The sequence below is a fragment of the Lipotes vexillifer genome, unplaced genomic scaffold, assembly GCF_000442215.2.
Source record: "Lipotes vexillifer unplaced genomic scaffold, Lipotes_vexillifer_v1.1 scaffold205, whole genome shotgun sequence".
Lineage (NCBI taxonomy): Eukaryota > Metazoa > Chordata > Mammalia > Artiodactyla > Lipotidae > Lipotes > Lipotes vexillifer.
The window spans coordinates 71569-90847 of NW_006781396.1; the positions used below are offsets into that span (position 1 = coordinate 71569).

Here is a 19279-nt window from a genome sequence, read left to right on the forward strand (position 1 = left end):
CCGCCCCGGAGCCGGCCCGGGCTGCACCGCCCCCACCCCCGCCCCCGCCGCCCCCTCCCGGGGCTGACCGAGTCGTCAAAGGTGAGAGGTGTACGAAATCCTGAGGGCCTGGCCTGAGGAGGTAGCTGTGTGAGGGCGGGCGGGAGACCGTCCCCTCCGGAGCGGGCCCGGAAGGGCGGGCGAATGACTGGCTGCCTCCCTTGGGGAGTGGCCCCTGGGCGGGCCCCTGCTGGGCTGGGCCGAGTCGGTGGCGGCGGCTCCGAGGTCTCTCGCTTGCCTTCTGGCCGTGGCGGGGGTTTCGCTCTGGGGGGTCTCCTAGCCGAAGGGGTGAGGCTGCTAGTCGCAGTGAGCCCCTTTCTTTTCCTGCCCGGTCTGTCAAAAGCGGCCCAAAGGCCGCGATTAGCTTCCTGCACCGCGACAGCTGCACGCCTGGCTTGCCTGGGCGGACCGAGGGGCTCGGAGACCTTCAGCCACGCGGGGCCGGGCGATGAGCAGCCAGAAATCACCTCGGCTTTGGCCCACGTCTGCTCCCCAATGACAGTCGTCTGCGCTATTCGCGCCTAGTTAGCGCCAGCCGCAGGGGCTCGCCTTCGGCCCTCAGGTGTCACCCCGCGCGGAAATTGGGGGAACTGTATGGGATCGGACAAGGGTCAAGGGACGAGCCAGAATTTGGGGGCCCCGGCTTTAGGTGCAGAATAGATGGAAAAAAGACAGCATAAAAGAGAAAAAAGCTTCAGGGATAGGAAGAAGCATTTACGTAGAAAACCGTCAACACTTTTTGGTCAAAGGCCAAGAGGGGTTAGCCCTCCTTTGCAGGCAGACACCCACACACTCCCCCTAGAAGAAAAAATTAAATATTTCTCAGCTGGTGCAGAATTTATGGTTGTTTAACGACCACAGGTCAGCAGATTAATTTAAAATAGAGAAATTGAGGGCTAATTGAGAGTTGCTTAAGATTTCCACGCTCTCTGGGAGAGCCCATCAACTTCAAGCACTGCTGCGGAGGTGAAAAACATAATTTGAAATGATTTTTCTTTATCCTGTAGCTTGGTCAATAAATTGAAATCATTTTAGAATAAAGGTTTCCTTTTTGTATCACATTTATTTTTGAAAGATAGATACTTTTATTTGTTTTATTTATTTATTTCATTCAGCTTCTTAAGTATACTGGCACAATGTAAACACTGTTAGCCCAGTTTTGGAAATCTGACTAGACATGTTTCCATTAAAATATTTAAAAACAAGAAAAACTTTTTCCTTTGTGTTTTTTTAATTTTAATTTGTCAATTCGAGTCTCCTTTAATAATAATAACACTAATTTGTATCTAGGCTATGTAGATAATTTAAAAAACTTAATAGTATATCTGTTCAGGCCAGTTATTGGAATGAACTTAAAAAAGAGTTTATGGAATCCTTGTCCTGAGAAATCTTTTAAAACAGAGAAAGAAAAATGATTGATAGTTCAGGCATTCATCCTATTGTGAAATCCTGAAGTTCTGTGGGGGTGGGAATAGGAGACATGGGCTGCCTGTTAATTTGCTGACAGTATACTTGTGCTGTCTGTTAATTTCCCTGGGTACTTTTCACCCTACTATTAGATGGGACAACCAGTCACATTGCTGAATGGTGAGTTTATGCTCTCCTTATGCTTGTGAATCTTCTTGTTTCTTGTCAAATATGTGGTAATATTTCCCTTGTACTGCTTTAATACAGTAAAAATAAGATTCCAGACATAAGGCATATTCCTTAGGGGTGAATTTTGAATGCAAGACACAGTCATGTTTGCAGTTTATTGGTATGAAATAAAAGTCATTTGATTTAGGTAAATAGGAGTTTGTTGGTAAGAAAATTATAGTTTCGTAGAGCTCATGGATATAAGATCTCATGTGCTTTGTAGTATATTCTTCAAGACAACTTTCATTTCTTCTTGGAATTTGTTAGCTAGTTGGAATGACTGATATGGATCACATGCTTTAGATATAGTGTGCAACAGACTGGTTTGTGCTGCTCATGGAGTCTCTGGCTTTCTTGGAAGTTACTGGGAAACTTACCTTTTGTACAGAAATCTCCTTTTAGATTTCATCTTCAAGCTTTTCTTGTCTTTCTCAGTCAATAATTGTACTCTAATGTTGCATTTGATGACAAAGAGCACCAGTTTCCTGAAGATATATGACCACAGTGCTAGTTCAACTTAGGTTTAACTTGTTAAAAATCCAGATTTCTTTTAAGTCCAGTATGTGCTAGTTTTGCATCAGTACCATTTCATAGTAGTAATGTTATGGAGACCATCGTTGACGTTGAATACAAGTAGTCTTTTTACTCCCTGAAACTTTTCCTTGTCTCTAAATTTTATACTCTTACAATTCTAGTCAGGAGGCCTGTATTTTATGGTCACATAGGTTTTGAAGGGAAAATAGGTCTTCCTGTATTTAATATCAAATGCCTGAAATTCACATCATGTGAAGTTTGAGATCTTGGGATACTATAGGTGATTTCATGTATAAATTATCTATTCACTGAAATTATTAGTGGTAATTCCATATCCCTGATTATGGGTGATTAGGTTTCCTGGTTACTTAAAGCAGTTCAATTCTGAGCCTGCTCCAGCTGCTGGCTCTGGTCAAATTCTGTTTGAAAGTTGGTGTAGCCCAAGTGGTTTAGGTGAAATAGTATGCCCTCTTGACAATTTTCTGTTAAGCATTTTTCTCTCTTTAGCTAAGATAGGAAGTTGAAAATAAGAAAATAGAAACAAACTTGGAAAAACAGCTGATTGTATTGGCGTGAATGCCTTATTGACACATCAGCAAAATTGGTGTGTGTAATTTAAGCATAAAACCCTGAATTTATGTATATTGCTCTCCCTCCTCGCCCGGAAATTTGCTTGACCTGAATTGTTCAGGTACTTCCTTTTCTTTCCAGGTATGTTTAAAATGTACTTTTTGCCGTATAGATCAGGTCCCAGATTTGTAAAACTAGATTATCCCTTGAGATTATTAAATCTATTACTCCTGATGCAAAAATTCACCTTTATCACTTAGAATGCATTGTCTATATTGTGTATATGTTCATTTTAGCACCCACAATGTGACTCTCCTTTGCATTCAGCATGTTTTCTTTATTTCATAGGTTATATTATCCTTATCTCTTAAATTATCAGACTTTCACATTGAACCAAAATGCCAAAGAGTGTGTGTTGTAAGTTTTTTAGCTATTATATATCTGATGGGCAGCCTTATGATTCATTTAGGTTCTCTTGCCAGCTGCCCTGCTTATAAATCTGAGGCTAACGTGTTTTCCAGTACCTTAGCTTTATTAGGATTGCTTATTTTCATTACAGATTTTTAGATGACCCACATAGGTCTCGGGGTCACATAGCTACTTCAGTGTTTTTTTACTAGTTCTATTTCATTATATTTTAAAGCAACTTGAATTTTAATTTTTGTTTACAAAAGCTATTTTGTGGACTTACCTATCTAAAAAAGATAACTCTTGAAAATGATTTTTCTTTTTCTTTCCACCTTAGTTAAACTGTTCAGCATACGAAAATAAATCTTCAGTACCATGTGTCCTAGAGAAAGCAAAGGAACAGAGAATATTGTGTGTGTGTGTGTGTGTGTGTGTGTGTGTGTGTGTGAGAGAGAGAGAGAGAGAGATGGGGGGAGAGAGAGAGAGAGATGGGGAGAGAGAGAGAGAGAGAGATGGGGAGAGAGAGGGAGAGAGAGAGCGCGCATGAGAAGGAAAGAGAACACTGGCAACAGGTCATCTTAGAAGGAAAATGCCAAGGAGGAAATACAGCTGTTCAGTAGTGAGGCAAAAGCTTTAGGTTCGGAGCTATTGAATGAATTGGCAAGAATTATAAGGAAAAGTTTGGTGAAAGAATTTTGATTTATTAGATGAGGTGTGTTTTAGTGCCAATCATATGACTTCATTTCATTATAAAAATGTTTATTTATACACAGAGATGAAATAAGCCAAAGCTAATTGGCATCCTTGTATGGTATGTAAAATTTATTTTGGAAATTCAGAGTAATCAAATAGCAAATATTTATTTAATGCCTGCTGTATAGCTAAAAACTCTAGGGAAACAACAGAAGTGTGAAAACTACAGTCTTGGTCCTTGGGGAAATAAGTACTCATAAAAAGTTAATCATTTATGTCATAAGGCTGGGTGTGATTAATAATTGCCAGATAAGTGGCAGACCCAGCAAGCTGAGTTCAAAGGAGGTAGTGATGATTCTGGACTGGAGTGGTCTAGCAAGGGTTTGTATAGGAGGAAAGAGGTCTTGAAGAATGGGTAAGATTCAAATAAGCAAAAGATTGGGACCATTTATTTGTGCAACATTTATCGAGTATGTGCTTTGTACCAGACATAATACTAGGCATTAGGGATACAGAATTGAAATAAGTAAGATAGATTCTCTTGGAGGCAGTCTGGTGGGGGAGATATGATTGCAAATAAATAATATAATGAATTAGGTACAAAGTGCTGTTGGAGCTGTAAAAAAGGAATTAACTGTCTTAATTGGAGGGAAACTACTGAAAGGATTATGTTTTGAGTGGAGCCTTAAAGGATGAGTAGAATTTCTTCAGATATAAGGTAGGGCTGGGATAGAGAAAATATTTTCTGGTAGAGAAAACAGTAGCAGAAAGGCATGGAGTTTGAAGAAAGCATGAAATGTGTGACAGTATTGTGTAAAGTTCTTGGCAAGCAGGAGATGAAGTTGGAAAGGATTTTTTGTACACCAAGTTGAGGATCTGAAACTTAAGCTAAGCAGTATAGCCTCTGGATGATTAAGAACACTGGATTATTAAGCCTCTGGAGTCAGACTGCCTGGGTTTGAACCTAGTTCTACTTTAACCTTTTCACTGAGGACAAGATACTTAATATCACCAACCCTCAATTTTCTCATCTGCAAAATAGAGTTAATAATATGGGATTTTTGAAGGATTAATAGAGACAATTCATGTAAAATTTGTACTGCAGTGCCTGGCCTGACACATGGTAAGTACTCAACTAATGGTAGCCATCACCATTATTATTATTGAAGGTTTTAAAGTAAAGGAATGACCCAGTATTTTGGGTTTTGAAAGCTAACGTGATATTGTGTAGAATGAAATATTATAATGGGAGAGGCTTAAATCAGGATGTCAGAAGATTAATGGAGTAGTCCAAGTGCAGAATAACCACAGTATGAATTAAGAGAAAGAGAAAAACCAGATATGACACAAATTCTGAGTAATATTAGAAAGTAGATATATTGGATCAGTGACTGGGTGTGGGAATGAAACAGGTGGAAGAGCAAACCTTTTTGAGAAAACAGTAATCAGACTAATTTTGCTTTAGTGATTGTTTGAGCATTGGTAATTGAAAGCAGAAGACATTGGAGTGACATGGAAGATACTGGGAATGGTTAAGAAAGACTTTGAAAATAAGTTTCAGGCTTTCGTTCCCTTTATTCTTTAGTCCTTAAGAAACCACCCCAAATTTTTGGGTAGATTTATCTACCTATGCTTTGTACAAAAAAGGGGAGGAAAAGTAGAGATTTTAGTTAGAGTTTTCTCATACACAAAGTAATAAGAACTTGAACTAGCATTGCAGCAATGGAGGTGTTAAAAAAAAAAAAAAAGAATTTGAAGAAACAGTAGGACTTGGAGTCCAGAAAGAGAACAATGACACCAAAATTTTAAGTCAGAGTAACAGAGAATGATGATACCATAACAAAAATAAGCCAGGAAGGGGAACCAGTTTTAGAGGGAAGGTTATTGTGTTCAAAGAACCACCACAAATTAAAAGGAATCCAAGGTATACCTGGAAATTTTGAAGACAGTGTTGTAGGATCTGCTGAATCTTTCTTTAGAGCATGCTTCTACCCGTGGCATCTGAAGGGGTTATACCATTCTTGGTGAAGAGGAGAGTTTTGATGACTCTTTTAGTCAGAAGAGCATTGTCATTGTGTTGGTATAAGACAGATAGTACTGGAGTAGCATTCTGAAGAACTCAGCTGCAGTCATGGCTCTACCCCTTTCTAGTTGAAACACCTTGAGAGAGCCATTAACTTATCTGAACATGTTATCCTATTTGTGCTATTGAGATAAAACTTGCCCTACTGAACTCACAGGATGTCTCTGAGAATCATAGCGTTATGTATGTGAAAGCAGTTTGTAAACTGTAAGTAAAGCACTATAAATATATTGTCATTGCTACATAAATTAGTGTAAGATAAGTAATTTAGAAACTGTAACTAATGTATCATTAATTCAGTAGACATTAGTATACATGTTCAAATCACTAGGTATGTAGAGATGAAAGACAGCTCCCTCACCTTCAGGGAGCTCATAAGCTTGAGGGGGAGACAAGATACTTACAGTATAATTGATAAGTGCCATGATGTAGGTGTGCATCAAATGCTTTGCTATGGGACCACAAGGAGGGGGCACCATTAACCTAGCCTGGGAACAGGAAACGTTTTCAAGAATTGGAACACTGAAATGAGGTTTAAGGACAAGGAGAAGTTAGGCAAAAGGTGGGAATAGTGTACCCCCAAATAATGGGGCGTGCAAAGTACAGAGATTTTTTTAAAGTGATGTAACTTTAAAAATGAAGATTAAATATCTGAAGTATAAGATGTGTCTGGAATGTGAGTTAGTGGCAAAAGATGAGGGTTGGAAATGTAGGGAAGGGTCACGTTACAAGGGATCTCATATGGTATGGTAAGAGACACAATTTGGATTTTATATGATGAAGCCAGTCTTGAAACAGGAGGATGTTGAGATTTGAATTTTAAAAAGTATTCTGAGTTATTGTGAAGCATGGGCAAAATTGAAAAGATTTTAGTAATTTTAGAAAAAGAAAAAAAAAAGTCCTTATTCAGTGTCCCAGGACCAAAGGGACAAAACCAGATCAGAGAATTATTTAGGACCTATTGACCATGTTAGGGCAAGGAAGAAAAAGACTTCTAGGATAATTTCCAGATGAGTAGCTATATTGGTGATAGTTTAGAGGACATTAAGTTTTGGACATATTAAGTTTAAGATACTTATGGAACATCCAAATGAAGATATTTGATAGTTTAATAACGATTTGGAGTTTAGTTAGGGGCAGGGTCTGGACTGAATAATCTATTTGGGAGTCCACAAAATATAGATTTTAGTTGAAGCCATAGTTATGAATGAGAGGAGTGTGATATGAGGGCCAAGGACAGAATCCTAGGTCACACTGTCCTAGGACCAGAAAAAGGACTAGAAGTTCATGAAATAGGCTGATCAGGTATGACCAGAGAATTAAGAGAAAAACCAGGTGAGTGAGTTCAAGAACCCAAGAGAGGAGAGAGATATAAGGTGAAGGAATAGAGCAGAAGCCAGATAAATGTGGATTGAGGAAAGTAGACAAAAAAGTGATAAAATGAAGCTATACCCTGTAGATTACTCTTTCAAGAAGCTTAGTTGTAAAATAAGGGATATATATGGTAAAAACAGGGATGAGGAATAAGGGAGAATTACTTGTTGGGGTTGTTTTTAAGATCATAGAGACTTTAGTACAGTCTCCCCTCGGTATCTGTGGGGATTTGGTTCCAGGATACCCCTCCCCATTCCAAAATCCGTGGATGCTCAAGTCCCTTATGTAAAATGTTTTAGTATTTGCATATAACCTACCTATATCCTCACATTTACTTTAAATCATCTCTAAATTACTTATAATACCTAATACAATGTAAATGCCATGTGAATAGTTGCCAGAGAGGCAAATGCAAGTTTTGCTTTTTGGAACTTTCTGGAACTTTATTTTTAAAATATTTTCTATCCGTGGTTGGTTGAATCTGCACAGGCAAGCCTGTGGTTGTGGAGGGCTGGCTGTATGTTTATCTGCTCAAAGGGAAGAACCAATGGAGAGTCAGAGGCAGAAGAAACAGAATAGGGGCATGGGTGGGTGGGAAGGGTGAACTGAAGTGAAGAGGTTGGGGGAGTGGGATTCAGAGCACAGTAGAATGTTTAGTATTGGATGGACGGAATACCTCTTCCTTGATAGGAAGAAATGTAAAGTGGATACTGGCATAGATGTGGATGGAGAGGGACAGAAAAGTGACATTTGGTCTGAAGGTCTCAATTTTCTCTGAAAAAGATTCAAGTTGACTATTGAGTAAGAGAGAAATTAAGTGTAGGGTTCAAGGAAGAGGTGATCATTTGAAAACTCCACTGAGGAGAATGGGAGAGAGCACAGACTAGAATGTTTAATAGGATTGATGACAAGTGCTAGTGACCAACTAAGTTGGAGACTGTGAATTTGTAGTAGCACTGAGCTATTTTGATGATTTTTTTTTTTTTTTTTTTTTTTTTTTTTGCGGTACGCGGGCCTCTCACTCTTGTGGCCTCTCCCGTTGCGGAGCACAGGCTCCAGATGCGCAGGCTCAATGGCCATGGCTCATGGGCCCAGCCGCTCCATGGCCTGTGGGATCTTCCTGGACCGGGGCACGAACCCGTGTCCCCTGCATCGGCAGGCGGACTCTCAGCCACCAGGGAAGCCCTGTTTTGATGATTTTATAACTTAGCATCCAAGTTTAGAAACTAACTCATCCAAGAATTGGAGTTTTGTGTAAGTAGGGTAGAAGGACAAAAGGACTTTAAACAATTCAAGATGTTGTTTAAAAAGTGGGTGGGTGATGGAATAGCTTCAGAATTGCAGCAAGCAAAGGTATCCAGAAGGGGGTTGATTAGGAGAGGTTGTCCACGTTCTAAGTATAATTGGAGAACAGATGAAGAAAAGGGAGTGAATCTGAAAGGATTAGAGATTTTGATCATGGAGTAAGAGATTAGAATTCAGGATTTCAGAGCTGGAGCAGAAATTATGGCTAAGGCTAGGGGAGTTGAAGTAGAATGGAGCTCAAACCTCTCAGTTCTTGGGTTTACATAGGTCATCCACATGGACATTGATGATGGTGGTACTTAGAGTGGAGAAGGCTTTCGAACCAGGAAACTGAGTTTCATGTGAGAGATGACCAGAAATTTAGTAGAGATGGCTGGGACAAGAATAAACTAGCCAGAAGTCATGAACCTCAAACGAGGAAGCATTTTCTTCTTCATGGGAGTGATGATGTTGGAAGTGGTAGTGGGGAGCTGAAAGAAGACTGTAGCCTTTTCTGCTCAAATAGTGGAGTGTGGAAAAATGAGCATCGTCAACTTTGGAAAAAGTGTTTCAGAAGTGTTGTGCTTCAGGAGGACTAAGATTTAATTAAGCTAGAGAGATGAAGGCAGCATTCTGTGAAGAGCTAAAATGTGTGTGTGTGCGTGCCCACGCATGTGCACACAGGAAAGAAGGGTGAATTTTTTTTTTTTTTATAATGGGAATTCTGCAGGCCTCAATGAAGAGGATTGGGAGGGAGGAGAACAGCCTGAGGGTGGTATGGTGTGAACAAAAGAAACACAGAGAAAAAAATCAGGAGGAACTTTATTTTGGACAGTTGCCAGTAATGGCAATGGTGAGAAGCACAGACATCTGAATGATACTTTGGAGTAGTTTTCAGGTGGCACAGGCTGCACCCCAGTTGGTGTTGGAGGCCTCATGGGGCTAATAGTTTGCAGCCTTTGCTTAGAGTTGGGCAACAGAATTAGTTAAAAGTCCCAGGATTTCTTAACATTAGTAGAAAAAATAAGATCTCTGCTCTTCCCCCATCCTTGATCAGTCTGTGTCCCTGGTTTATTTTTTCAACTTCCTACATTAAATTTTTTGAGGCCTTGTCTATCAGCCACCATATATTAAATCTGAATTAAAATACCTTGTGAAGGTTATTGATTACTATACAGATATGACCTTCATGCCAAAATTTGTGTTAAAGGAAATTTTTCAACAGAACAGTTTGGTTAAAGTGAATATTACCAAATCAAGTTTTCTAGTGTTGGAAACTTGGTGATTTTATGATTTTATAGCTCTTTAGGTTGTTCAAGCTAATCCTCCATTTTAGCCATTTCAGTTATTGACCATTCACATTATATTTACATACATTTTATGTACTGGTTTTTCCCTATCTCAAACATAGAAGAGTTGGAAAAATACTCTGAAAATAAGGAGAAAAAAATATATAGGATGAAAACCCTAGAAAAACAGGAATAGTTGGCTGAAGATGAATTAGAAATGTAAAAAACCATTTAGGGCTTCCCTGGTGGCGCAGTGGTTGAGAGTCCGCCTGCTGATGCAGGGGACACGGGTTCATGCCGCGGTCCGGGATGATCCCACATGCCGCGGAGCGGCTGGGCCCGTGAGCCATGGCCACTGAGCCTGCGCGTCCGGAGCCTGTGCTCCGCAATGGGAGAGGCCACAGCAGTGAGAGGCCCGCGTATTGCAAAAAAAATAAAAAAAAAAAAAAAAACCATTTAAAACCTGAACTTAGATGGAAATGCTTTAAAGTACCTTAGGAGTTGATGGTAGTAGTTGAGAATATTAATTTTTGATGAAAAAAATTTAACCCTCTATTGACCAACAGGGTCAGTAATTACTTTCCTATTAGGCCAAATTCTATTTGGTTAGTTTTCTTTTGCTCAGGTAGATCACCTGCTATGGCTCCTTTCTCCAGCTGCCAAAGAGCACAATGCCTTTTTGCCTCTTATTTACTGATATATTAAAACATTCTTTTGAAACTCTCTATTCTCCACTATCAGTGTGGTTAGAACAACAGTTTTTCGTCTACTTTTACCTGTGGTGGCATTTCTTCACCCCTCAACCTGTACCCATTCCTTAAAAAGTATACCAACTGGTGTTGAAATTTAAAAGTATGCCTTGAATTGAAAAAGAAGTGGAAAACATAGGTCTGGAGGCAGTTTATACTTTTTTTTCTCAGATGAATAAAGACATTCTGACTCTTGGTTAAAGAGGAGCAATAGCTCAGTGTGACTTGCAGTGGGGCATTCGCAATGTGCATGAAAACATGCAGTACCACAGGCGACTGGCTGAGTGGGGCAGAGAGAGATTGTCTCCCAGATGGGTTTTTAGGAAGTTCTGTATTTTGAACAGAATTCACCTGTTAGTTGACTTATGTTGTTGATTATTAGGAAGTATGCATAATCTAGAATGCAACATTTTAAACAGTATCTTTTTTCCTAAGTAGAGGAAAAATTCTCTTGGCCTGATGAGAAAAATATGATCCCATCTTGATCTCAGAAATTTGTATTTAAGAGATATTTAAACTTTTCATTTTCATGATGTCTCAGAAGTAACTTTTATTTAGTAATTGTTAAATTTTGTAGTTTTTTTTTTTTTGCGGTACGCGGGCCTCTCACTGTTGTGGCCTCTCCCGTTGCGGACCGGACGCGCAGGCTCCGGACGCGCAGGCTCAGCAGCCATGGCTCATGGGCCTAGCCGTTCCACGGCATGTGGGATCTTCCCGGACCGGGGCACGAACCCGTGTCCCCTGCATGGGCAGGCAGACTCTCAACCTAAATTTTATAGTTTTTAAACAATTGCTTTACTGTTAGGGGCAAATTTGGTTATAGCATATAGTATGATGGTTTGTTTAATCTTTGGTTGGAGAAGAACATACATTAAGAAAGGTTTTTATTTTTTTGGAATCTGACATACTGTATTTGGGGGAACAAAATGTATTTTAATGTCTTATTCTAGATGCAGTAAAAAGTAATGGGAATAGATGTGTTCTAAAGAAGGGGGAAAATGCAAGTTCAAGTTTTGTTTTACTAAGTATCAAAAAAGATGAAAGCAAGAGGGATTGATGATTTCAAAGTCTTTTAGAAATGGTTGATATCCCTCTGCCTTAGTTCTTATCTCACTTATAAGAACTGAGTTCTTCCTAAATTTTTTTCCTCCTGTGAGAATGTGGTTATTTACTCTTCTTAAGTAATTGATGTAATTCTAACCCAGCCCCCTGTTTTTAGTTTTTTTAAGTTGTACTGTGAAGAAACAGTTTGTCCTGTACTTTTCCAGTCTTCTGCATAATAATTGATGATCCCAGTGATGGCCCTGAAACATCAAGAAAATACTATGTACTGTATGCCCAAATATAAAGTGACTTTTTTCTTTAAAATTTTTATTTCAGAAAAGAGAGATCTGCCTTACATTTGAGTCTATAGGTAGACTAAATTCTTGCTATAAATTTCTCTCTTGCTTTCTTTTTAAAAAAAAAAAAAAATATATATATATATATATATATATATATATATTTATTTATTTATTTATTTGGCCGAGTTGGGTCTTTGTTGCTGGGCGCCGGCTTTCTCTAGTTGCAGCGAGGGGGGGCTACTCTTTGTTACGGTGCGCGGGCTTCTTGTTGCAGAGCACGGGCTCTAGGCTTGCGGGCTTCAGTAGCTGTGGCTCGCAGGCTCTAGAGTGCAGGCTCAGTAGTTGTGGCTCAGGCTTAGCTGCTCTGGGGCATGTGGGATCTTCCCGGACCAGGGCTCAAACCCGTGTCCCCTTCATTGGCAGGGAGATTCTTAACCACTGCACCACCAGGGAAGCCCTCTTGCTTTCTTTATTTTGAAAAGCAAAGTACTGTTTGGTAAAGGACCTAAAACTACTTCAGTCCAAGCTGATTTTGAATGCATAAAGAGGTCATTTGTTGGATTCAGTAAAGAAGGAATAAAAAATTTTAACAGATATGTAGTAACTTTTCCTAGGTATATGACCTCAAAATTGTGGTAGATACCATTGAAAATGGACCTTCACGTTTTCCATTACATTTAACAAATATCAGTTTAAAATCAATATTTTAAATCTCATTTCATTTAAACAGGAGCAAAGTATTTTCAATTATAGTGAAGACAAAAATCATTGTACTATTTTTTGTTGAAAATTCCCAGTATATGAAGAAGATAATAATGTTTAAAGACAATAATGTTTAAAGAGAATGGTAATACAGTCATAAGAAATGAATCACAGGCGTGATAGAAAAGTATTGATTTTAACATTATAAGTAAGAATAAGTGACTGGATTATTCAATGACAATGGATTTAGAGCTTTAGGTTGAAATCAGTTTGTCTTTTGTTTTTTCATCTGGTGTTTCTTATTATGATTAAATTCTTATGAATAGAAAAAAGCAAATATCAGTTTAAAACAATACAGTTGGTAATTACTTGTGGAAATCGTAAATATATGCTACAGGAGTAAAAAGGCCAACTCTTTCAGTAGTTAGACAAATGGAAATTGTGGCTTAGGATAAATTTGCAGTGATAGCATTGAATATGTATTTAAAAAGTGCTGTATCTCAAACAACTTAAATGGGAGTGAGGATGATTTGCTTTTGAAAAGTATGTTAGATGACTCAAAAAATGAATCCAGTGATAAGGTATACACTGATGTCAAAAATTTGTGTAAAGATTTTGAATGAAAGTATTTTATGAAACATGAAGGTAAGAGAAAAAGCAGTATTTCAAAATTATCGTGATTTATTAATGTTATTTCAAATCTGTATGTGCATCTGAATTAACTTAAATTCCATCAATAAGCATTTGGCTGTTTTAATCTATATCCCTAGAAGTTTCTATTCAAGTTGGCTAGCAGGCATTGTTTTATATATTTTTAATAGGAAGTTGGTAGATCACCTTATATTTAGGATTTCTTTCTATTCATGCCTATGTGGTATTAAGTTATATTTATTGTACTTCATTTAAGATGAAGAGTGTATGTTTTGAGAATTCTACCAAAAAATGTTTTGGCTTAAAGAAAAAAGCTTTAGTTATCCTGAAAGAACTTTTAATTTTGTGAGACAGTTTATTTCTCTAATAATTATTCTGTTATTATATATAGATTATTAAAAAGGAAGTATAGTTTGATTACTCTTTTTTTATAAAAGCTTTTAAAAAATTAATACCCCATCCAGTAAATGAAGAAGCAAAACAAAAACTTCAGTTTTTCCATTTTTACTCTTATTTACCTAGATCCATTGATTAGTTTTTATGTTAATATATTAATAGTGATTTATTTTTTATTAATTAAAAAAAATTGCAGCTGTCCCTTTCCCCCCAACGCATCGCTTGACATCTGAAGAAGTTTTTGATATGGATGGGATGCCCAGGGTTGATGTTTTGAAGAACCACTTAGTAAAAGAAGGTCGGGTAGATGAAGAAATTGCACTTAGAATTATCAATGAGGGTGCTGCCATTCTTCGGAGAGAGAAAACCATGATAGAAGTAGAGGCTCCAATTACAGGTACACTTATTTATGTTTTGGATATTATTTTTTTTACTGCACCATTATTTACTTACCTAAATATAAAGCTGTTTCTTCTTCATTCATACTGTATACTAAATTAATATTACATGGACATTATCTTGAATTTCCAGATTATTTTCTTTTTAAAGTTTTTGCCTGTTTTCAATGAATAAACATGATCCTAAATAATGAGTGCAGAAGTTAGTCTAGTATGCTTTTGTGAAGGTTTCATTAGTTGTGTTGGCCATCACTGAATTTGATTCAACAAATACTTATTTACTTTGTTTTCATTCATTAGGGGCAAATACCTCAATGCTGTATCAGATACCAAAAGTGATCATTTACAAGTCAACAGAAAGTATGGAGTTAGAATGGAGATTTTACTACCACCATTATAATTTTGTCATCCTAAGACATGCATGCTTGGCTTCCTAAAGAGGAGCTTTATAAAGTTAGATGAAAATTTTGTCATTGACTACAAATCTCATTACTTTTGTTATATCTCGTTCTAGATCTTGAGCACATGAACACTTGTATACACATCATCCCTATCATGACTCCTCATAGATTACTTCCTTCTTAGACCTTTCTTGATAGAATTTTACACTATCTCTTATGTAAAATAAATTAGAATTTAAGTAAAATTTGTTATTTCAGAGTTTTTTTTTCATATCTAATAATCTTCTTGTTTCAGTGTGTGGTGACATCCATGGCCAATTTTTTGATCTGATGAAACTTTTTGAAGTAGGAGGATCACCTGCTAATACACGATACCTTTTTCTTGGTGATTATGTGGACAGAGGTTATTTTAGTATAGAGGTAATAATCATATACTGTCATTTGATTTGCTTTTAAGTGTTATCATAGATGATTTCCATTAATTCCTAATAAAATAAGTTCCTTAAATTACCTGTATTGGGTTCTTTTTAATACCTCTGCATATTCTAAAGTTTTTAGTAAAGCTACTATTTATTCCTCTTCTGTCTTTCAAACTATTCTTTTAATTTTCTTTGTGCCACTCTTAATGTAATTATAATTGCCATTTTTCCCAGTGGAAATTGTAAGCAAACTAAGTGGTCTTTATTGCCCTGTTATCTAGTGGCCCTAAGGAGCTAATGCTATTTATCTCTCTTGCCCTTAAAGGCATTCACCCATGCAAAAAAAGATTAATTGTATTTTTTCCGATTAAATAAAATATATTATAGTGCTTTTATTGCTCAAATTCTAGTACTTCTATCCCTCCTTCCATAGCAATTAAAACCCAAATATATCATATAGAATCTTTATGTATTCTGAAAGTATTTGTTTTAAAAAACTTGAGACATTAAAATGACCTGTTGATTATTACTTAGCAGTAGATGGTTCTTTTTGCTCCTTTTACTTTTCTAATTATATAAATTAAAATAAGATATAAATATAGAACAATTTGTATTTTCTAATATATGCATCTCTTTCTTTCCTTTTTTGAAATGAAAATGGAACCCTATTATAAGGTTCTGTAACTTCCTTTTTTCATAAATCCCTATGCTGTGATGTCATTCCAGGTAAATAATTATAAATTTATAGCATCATTTTTAATAGCTGCATTGTATTCCATGGACTAAACAAGTCACAGTCAATTTAATCAACTTCTTATTAGGCATATAAAGTGTTCCCAGTTTTTTGCCATTATAGGTGATGCTTCTGTGAGCCATATTATTTATACATCTTTATATACTTTATATATATATATATTTATACATCTTTATATACTTGCCCAATTATTTCTACAGGACAGATTCTTACAGGTAAAATTGTTGGGTAGAAGCTCTACAAATAGGTGTGTTAGCATTAATGTGTTTCATGCATATTCTGAGCACTTAATACACATTGATTAATCTTTATAACAAAGTTATGAGGTAAGTACTATTATTTTATCCATTTTATAGAGGAGTCTGAGGCTTGGAGAGGTTAAATAACTTGCCCATGGTCATATTGTTAGTAAGTGGTGGAGCTAGGCTGTTTGACTCTAAGCCTGTGCTCTTAACCATCTCCCCCACTAGATACTGAAGCTTTACCTGGTGAATTTCCATGCCGATTACTGTTGTTTAATTCTCCTCCAGTGTTTCCAACCTCCTTTCTGAGGTGTGCTAGGATCCTTAGTGGGGAAGAGAGCTCAGGGCTCTGTCCACCCAAATTCCCTTGGGAATTTTATTATCCTTAGTTGTTCCTCTTTCCGTTCATAGTTTCATCATCAGCTTCCTCAAACTTCCCTGGAGACTTCAAGAAAACTAGAAAATTGCCCTCCTTAATATAAAGATTGGGGGCGCTTTTTTTTAAGTTCTATTCTGATTGGGGGCTTTGACAAAAACAATAAAATAAAAAATTTTAGGAAGCTTAGTTGGCACCTGAGCATGTTGGTATGTATGTCAAATTAGAGGGTTTAGTAGCTGACTCTTAATATATTTTGTTGTTATGAAAGGAAAATAATAAAGAATCAGAATAAGGAAGAAGCACAGGTGTTTAATAAGTATTTCCCCGGTTTATTTTTTTCTTGTGATTAAAATGAAAATGTGAATAGTTACACATTTCATATACCTTAACTTGTTTAAAATAGTTTGTGGGAATTCCCTGGTAGTCCAGTGGTTAGAACTCTGCGATTTCACTGCCAAGGGCCCGGGCTCTATCCCTGATTAGGGAAATAAGATTCCGTAAGCAGCGCGGCCAAAAAAATAAATAAATGAAGTTTGTTTTTTCTTTTTGTATATGATTATGTAAACCAAGCTTATTTACATAGGAAATAGTCTTTCCTCTTTTTTTAACCAAATAAGTAAAATGTGAGTCTGTTTCTTTTTTTATTTTTTTTAATTTTATTTTTTTAACATCTTTATTGGAGTATAATTGCTTTACAATGGTGTGTTAGTTTCTGCTTTATAACAAAGTGAATCAGCTATACTTAGACATATAACCCCATATGTCCTCCCTCTGGCGTCTCCCTCGCACCCTCCCTATCTCACCCCTCTAGGTGGTCACAAAGCACTGAGCTCCATGTGCTATGCAGCTGCTTCCCACTAGCTAGCTATTCTACATTTGGTAGTATATATAAGTCCATGCCAGTCTCTCACTTCGTCCCAGCTTACCCTTCCCCCTCCCTGTGTTCTTAAGTCCATTCTCTATGTCTGCATCTTTATTCCTGTCCTGCCCCTAGGTTCTTCAGAAACTGTTTTTTTTTTTTTTTTAGATTCCATATATATATGTTAGCATATGGTATTTGTTTTTCTCTTTCTGACTTACTTCACTCTGTATGACAGACTCTGGGTCCATCCACCTCACTACAAATAACTCAATTTTGTTTCTTTTTATGGCTGAGTAATATTCCATTGTATATATGTGCCATATCTTCTTTATCCATTCATCTGTTGGTGGACACTTAGGTTGCTTCCATGTCCTTGCTATTGTAAATAGAGCTGCAGTGAACATTGTGGTGCATGACTCTTTTTGAATTATGGTTTTCTCAGGGTATATGCCCAGTAGTGGGATTGAGTCTGTTTCTTATGTTAGGTGTATTTAGGGAAAAATAGTTGCTGTACTGTTTTAATATTCTTTTTATTAAGAAATTGCATTATCTTTGAATCATTTCACATCATAAGCACCTACATTATATAAGGCAACATTCATAACCAACAATGTAAACATAAAGCATGGTTATTCTCTTCATTAGGCAGCATGGCATAATGTTTAAGATCAGAGGATCAGAATCCTATCTCCATTACTTAGAGGTTTTGTGATTTCGGACAAGTTACTTAAGCTCTTTGCTTCAGTTTCCTCATTTTTAAAATAGAGATAATATTATATACTTCGTAGGGTTGTTTGAGGAATAAAGAAGGGGAATTAATTATATAGTGCTTGGCACATTATGAGTACTCAATAAATGTTAGCTGCTATTATTTTTGACATTGTTATTGTTTTATTTATTGGTATACCTAAGGAGGAGACCAATCTGCTAATTGTTTTTACAGCAAACAATTTGTAAATCTAAAGTAATTAAATTATTTGACTCATTCATTCAACAGATATTTATTGCTCTTCTACTATTTGCTAGGTGCTTTTCTAAGAGTGAAGAATCAGAAGTGAATAAGATGACAAAGTCCCTAATTTCATGGAGCTTATGTTTTAGTAAGGGACAAAGAGAAAAAGATAATAAAAAGATAATGAAAAGTGATAGAGATTGTAAGGGTAATAGGGTTAGAAGAAAAGAAGCAAAGATCAAACAGCTTAGTTAAACAAAAATATAAGATTAATTCACTGGAAACATTTTCTTTTGTAGTGTGTCTTATATTTATGGGTCCTGAAGATTCTATACCCAAGCACATTATTTCTTCTGAGAGGCAACCATGAATGCAGACACCTTACTGAATATTTTACCTTTAAGCAGGAAGGTGAGTACTGCCATGAGAAATATTTTCACTTCCTCAGTATTCTTTTGGAGTGATGTCGGTAGTAAGAGTTTGAAGATTTTTACAGTGCAACATGTAAGAACAGATTCTGTGTCCAAATGTGTCAAGCTTTGAGGAAGATTGTCTAGTGATCTCTAGTGTTTAATTTTATTCAGATGTTTTCATTTCAGTATTTCCTATTAAGTTTGATTTTTACATATGTACCTAGGAACAGTTTTGAGCTCTGTATGTAGTTTTAATGTTAGAATTATTTTTTCTAACAGAATGAATATAAACCAAAAGAAAGGAAATGTTGCGTTGGAGATTTCTCTCCATTGATATTGAGGTGTTCCCATGAAAATTCTTAGCAAATTAATCATCCTGTCATCATTGCAGATTGTTTTACTTATTTTTTAATTATGCAGATTGTTTTAAACACACTATTAATGAATGGAAGGTCGTAACCTACAATGTTTACCCCATTTCTCTCTTAAATTATTATGGCTGTGGTAATCTAATAGCTATAAGCAACCATATGGTATGGAGCAGTGTTTGACCTTTTTTCACACCTCATAGCTGTGTACTTGTTAATATTCATGGCTGTATTAAGTCTTAGAGTTAAGATTTAAAATTAGAAATAACTTCAGAATTATTGAGGCTCAAAACATGATTCTATAAAGATCGATATAGTGATGGATAATGGCAGAGGTGGCA

At 36.8% G+C, this 19279-nt stretch overlaps 1 protein-coding gene across 4 annotated transcripts in view; it reads left to right on the plus strand.

The window, feature by feature from the left end:
* The first annotated feature begins 6 nt into the window (after window positions 1-6).
* Window positions 7-19279, plus strand: part of PPP3CB (protein phosphatase 3 catalytic subunit beta) — a 48048-nt gene continuing 28775 nt past the window's right edge. For 3 of the 4 annotated variants that reach the window (XM_007454650.1, XM_007454652.1, XM_007454651.1), the window contains exons 1-4: window positions 7-81; window positions 13947-14147; window positions 14845-14969; window positions 18457-18568. In XM_007454650.1, coding sequence (XP_007454712.1) covers window positions 13997-14147; window positions 14845-14969; window positions 18457-18568 — 388 coding nt within the window. In that variant the 5' untranslated portion in view covers window positions 7-81; window positions 13947-13996. Of the gene's footprint in view, window positions 82-13946; window positions 14148-14844; window positions 14970-18456; window positions 18569-19279 lie in introns of those variants that run through there. The other variant, XM_007454653.1, reaches the window with a different exon arrangement.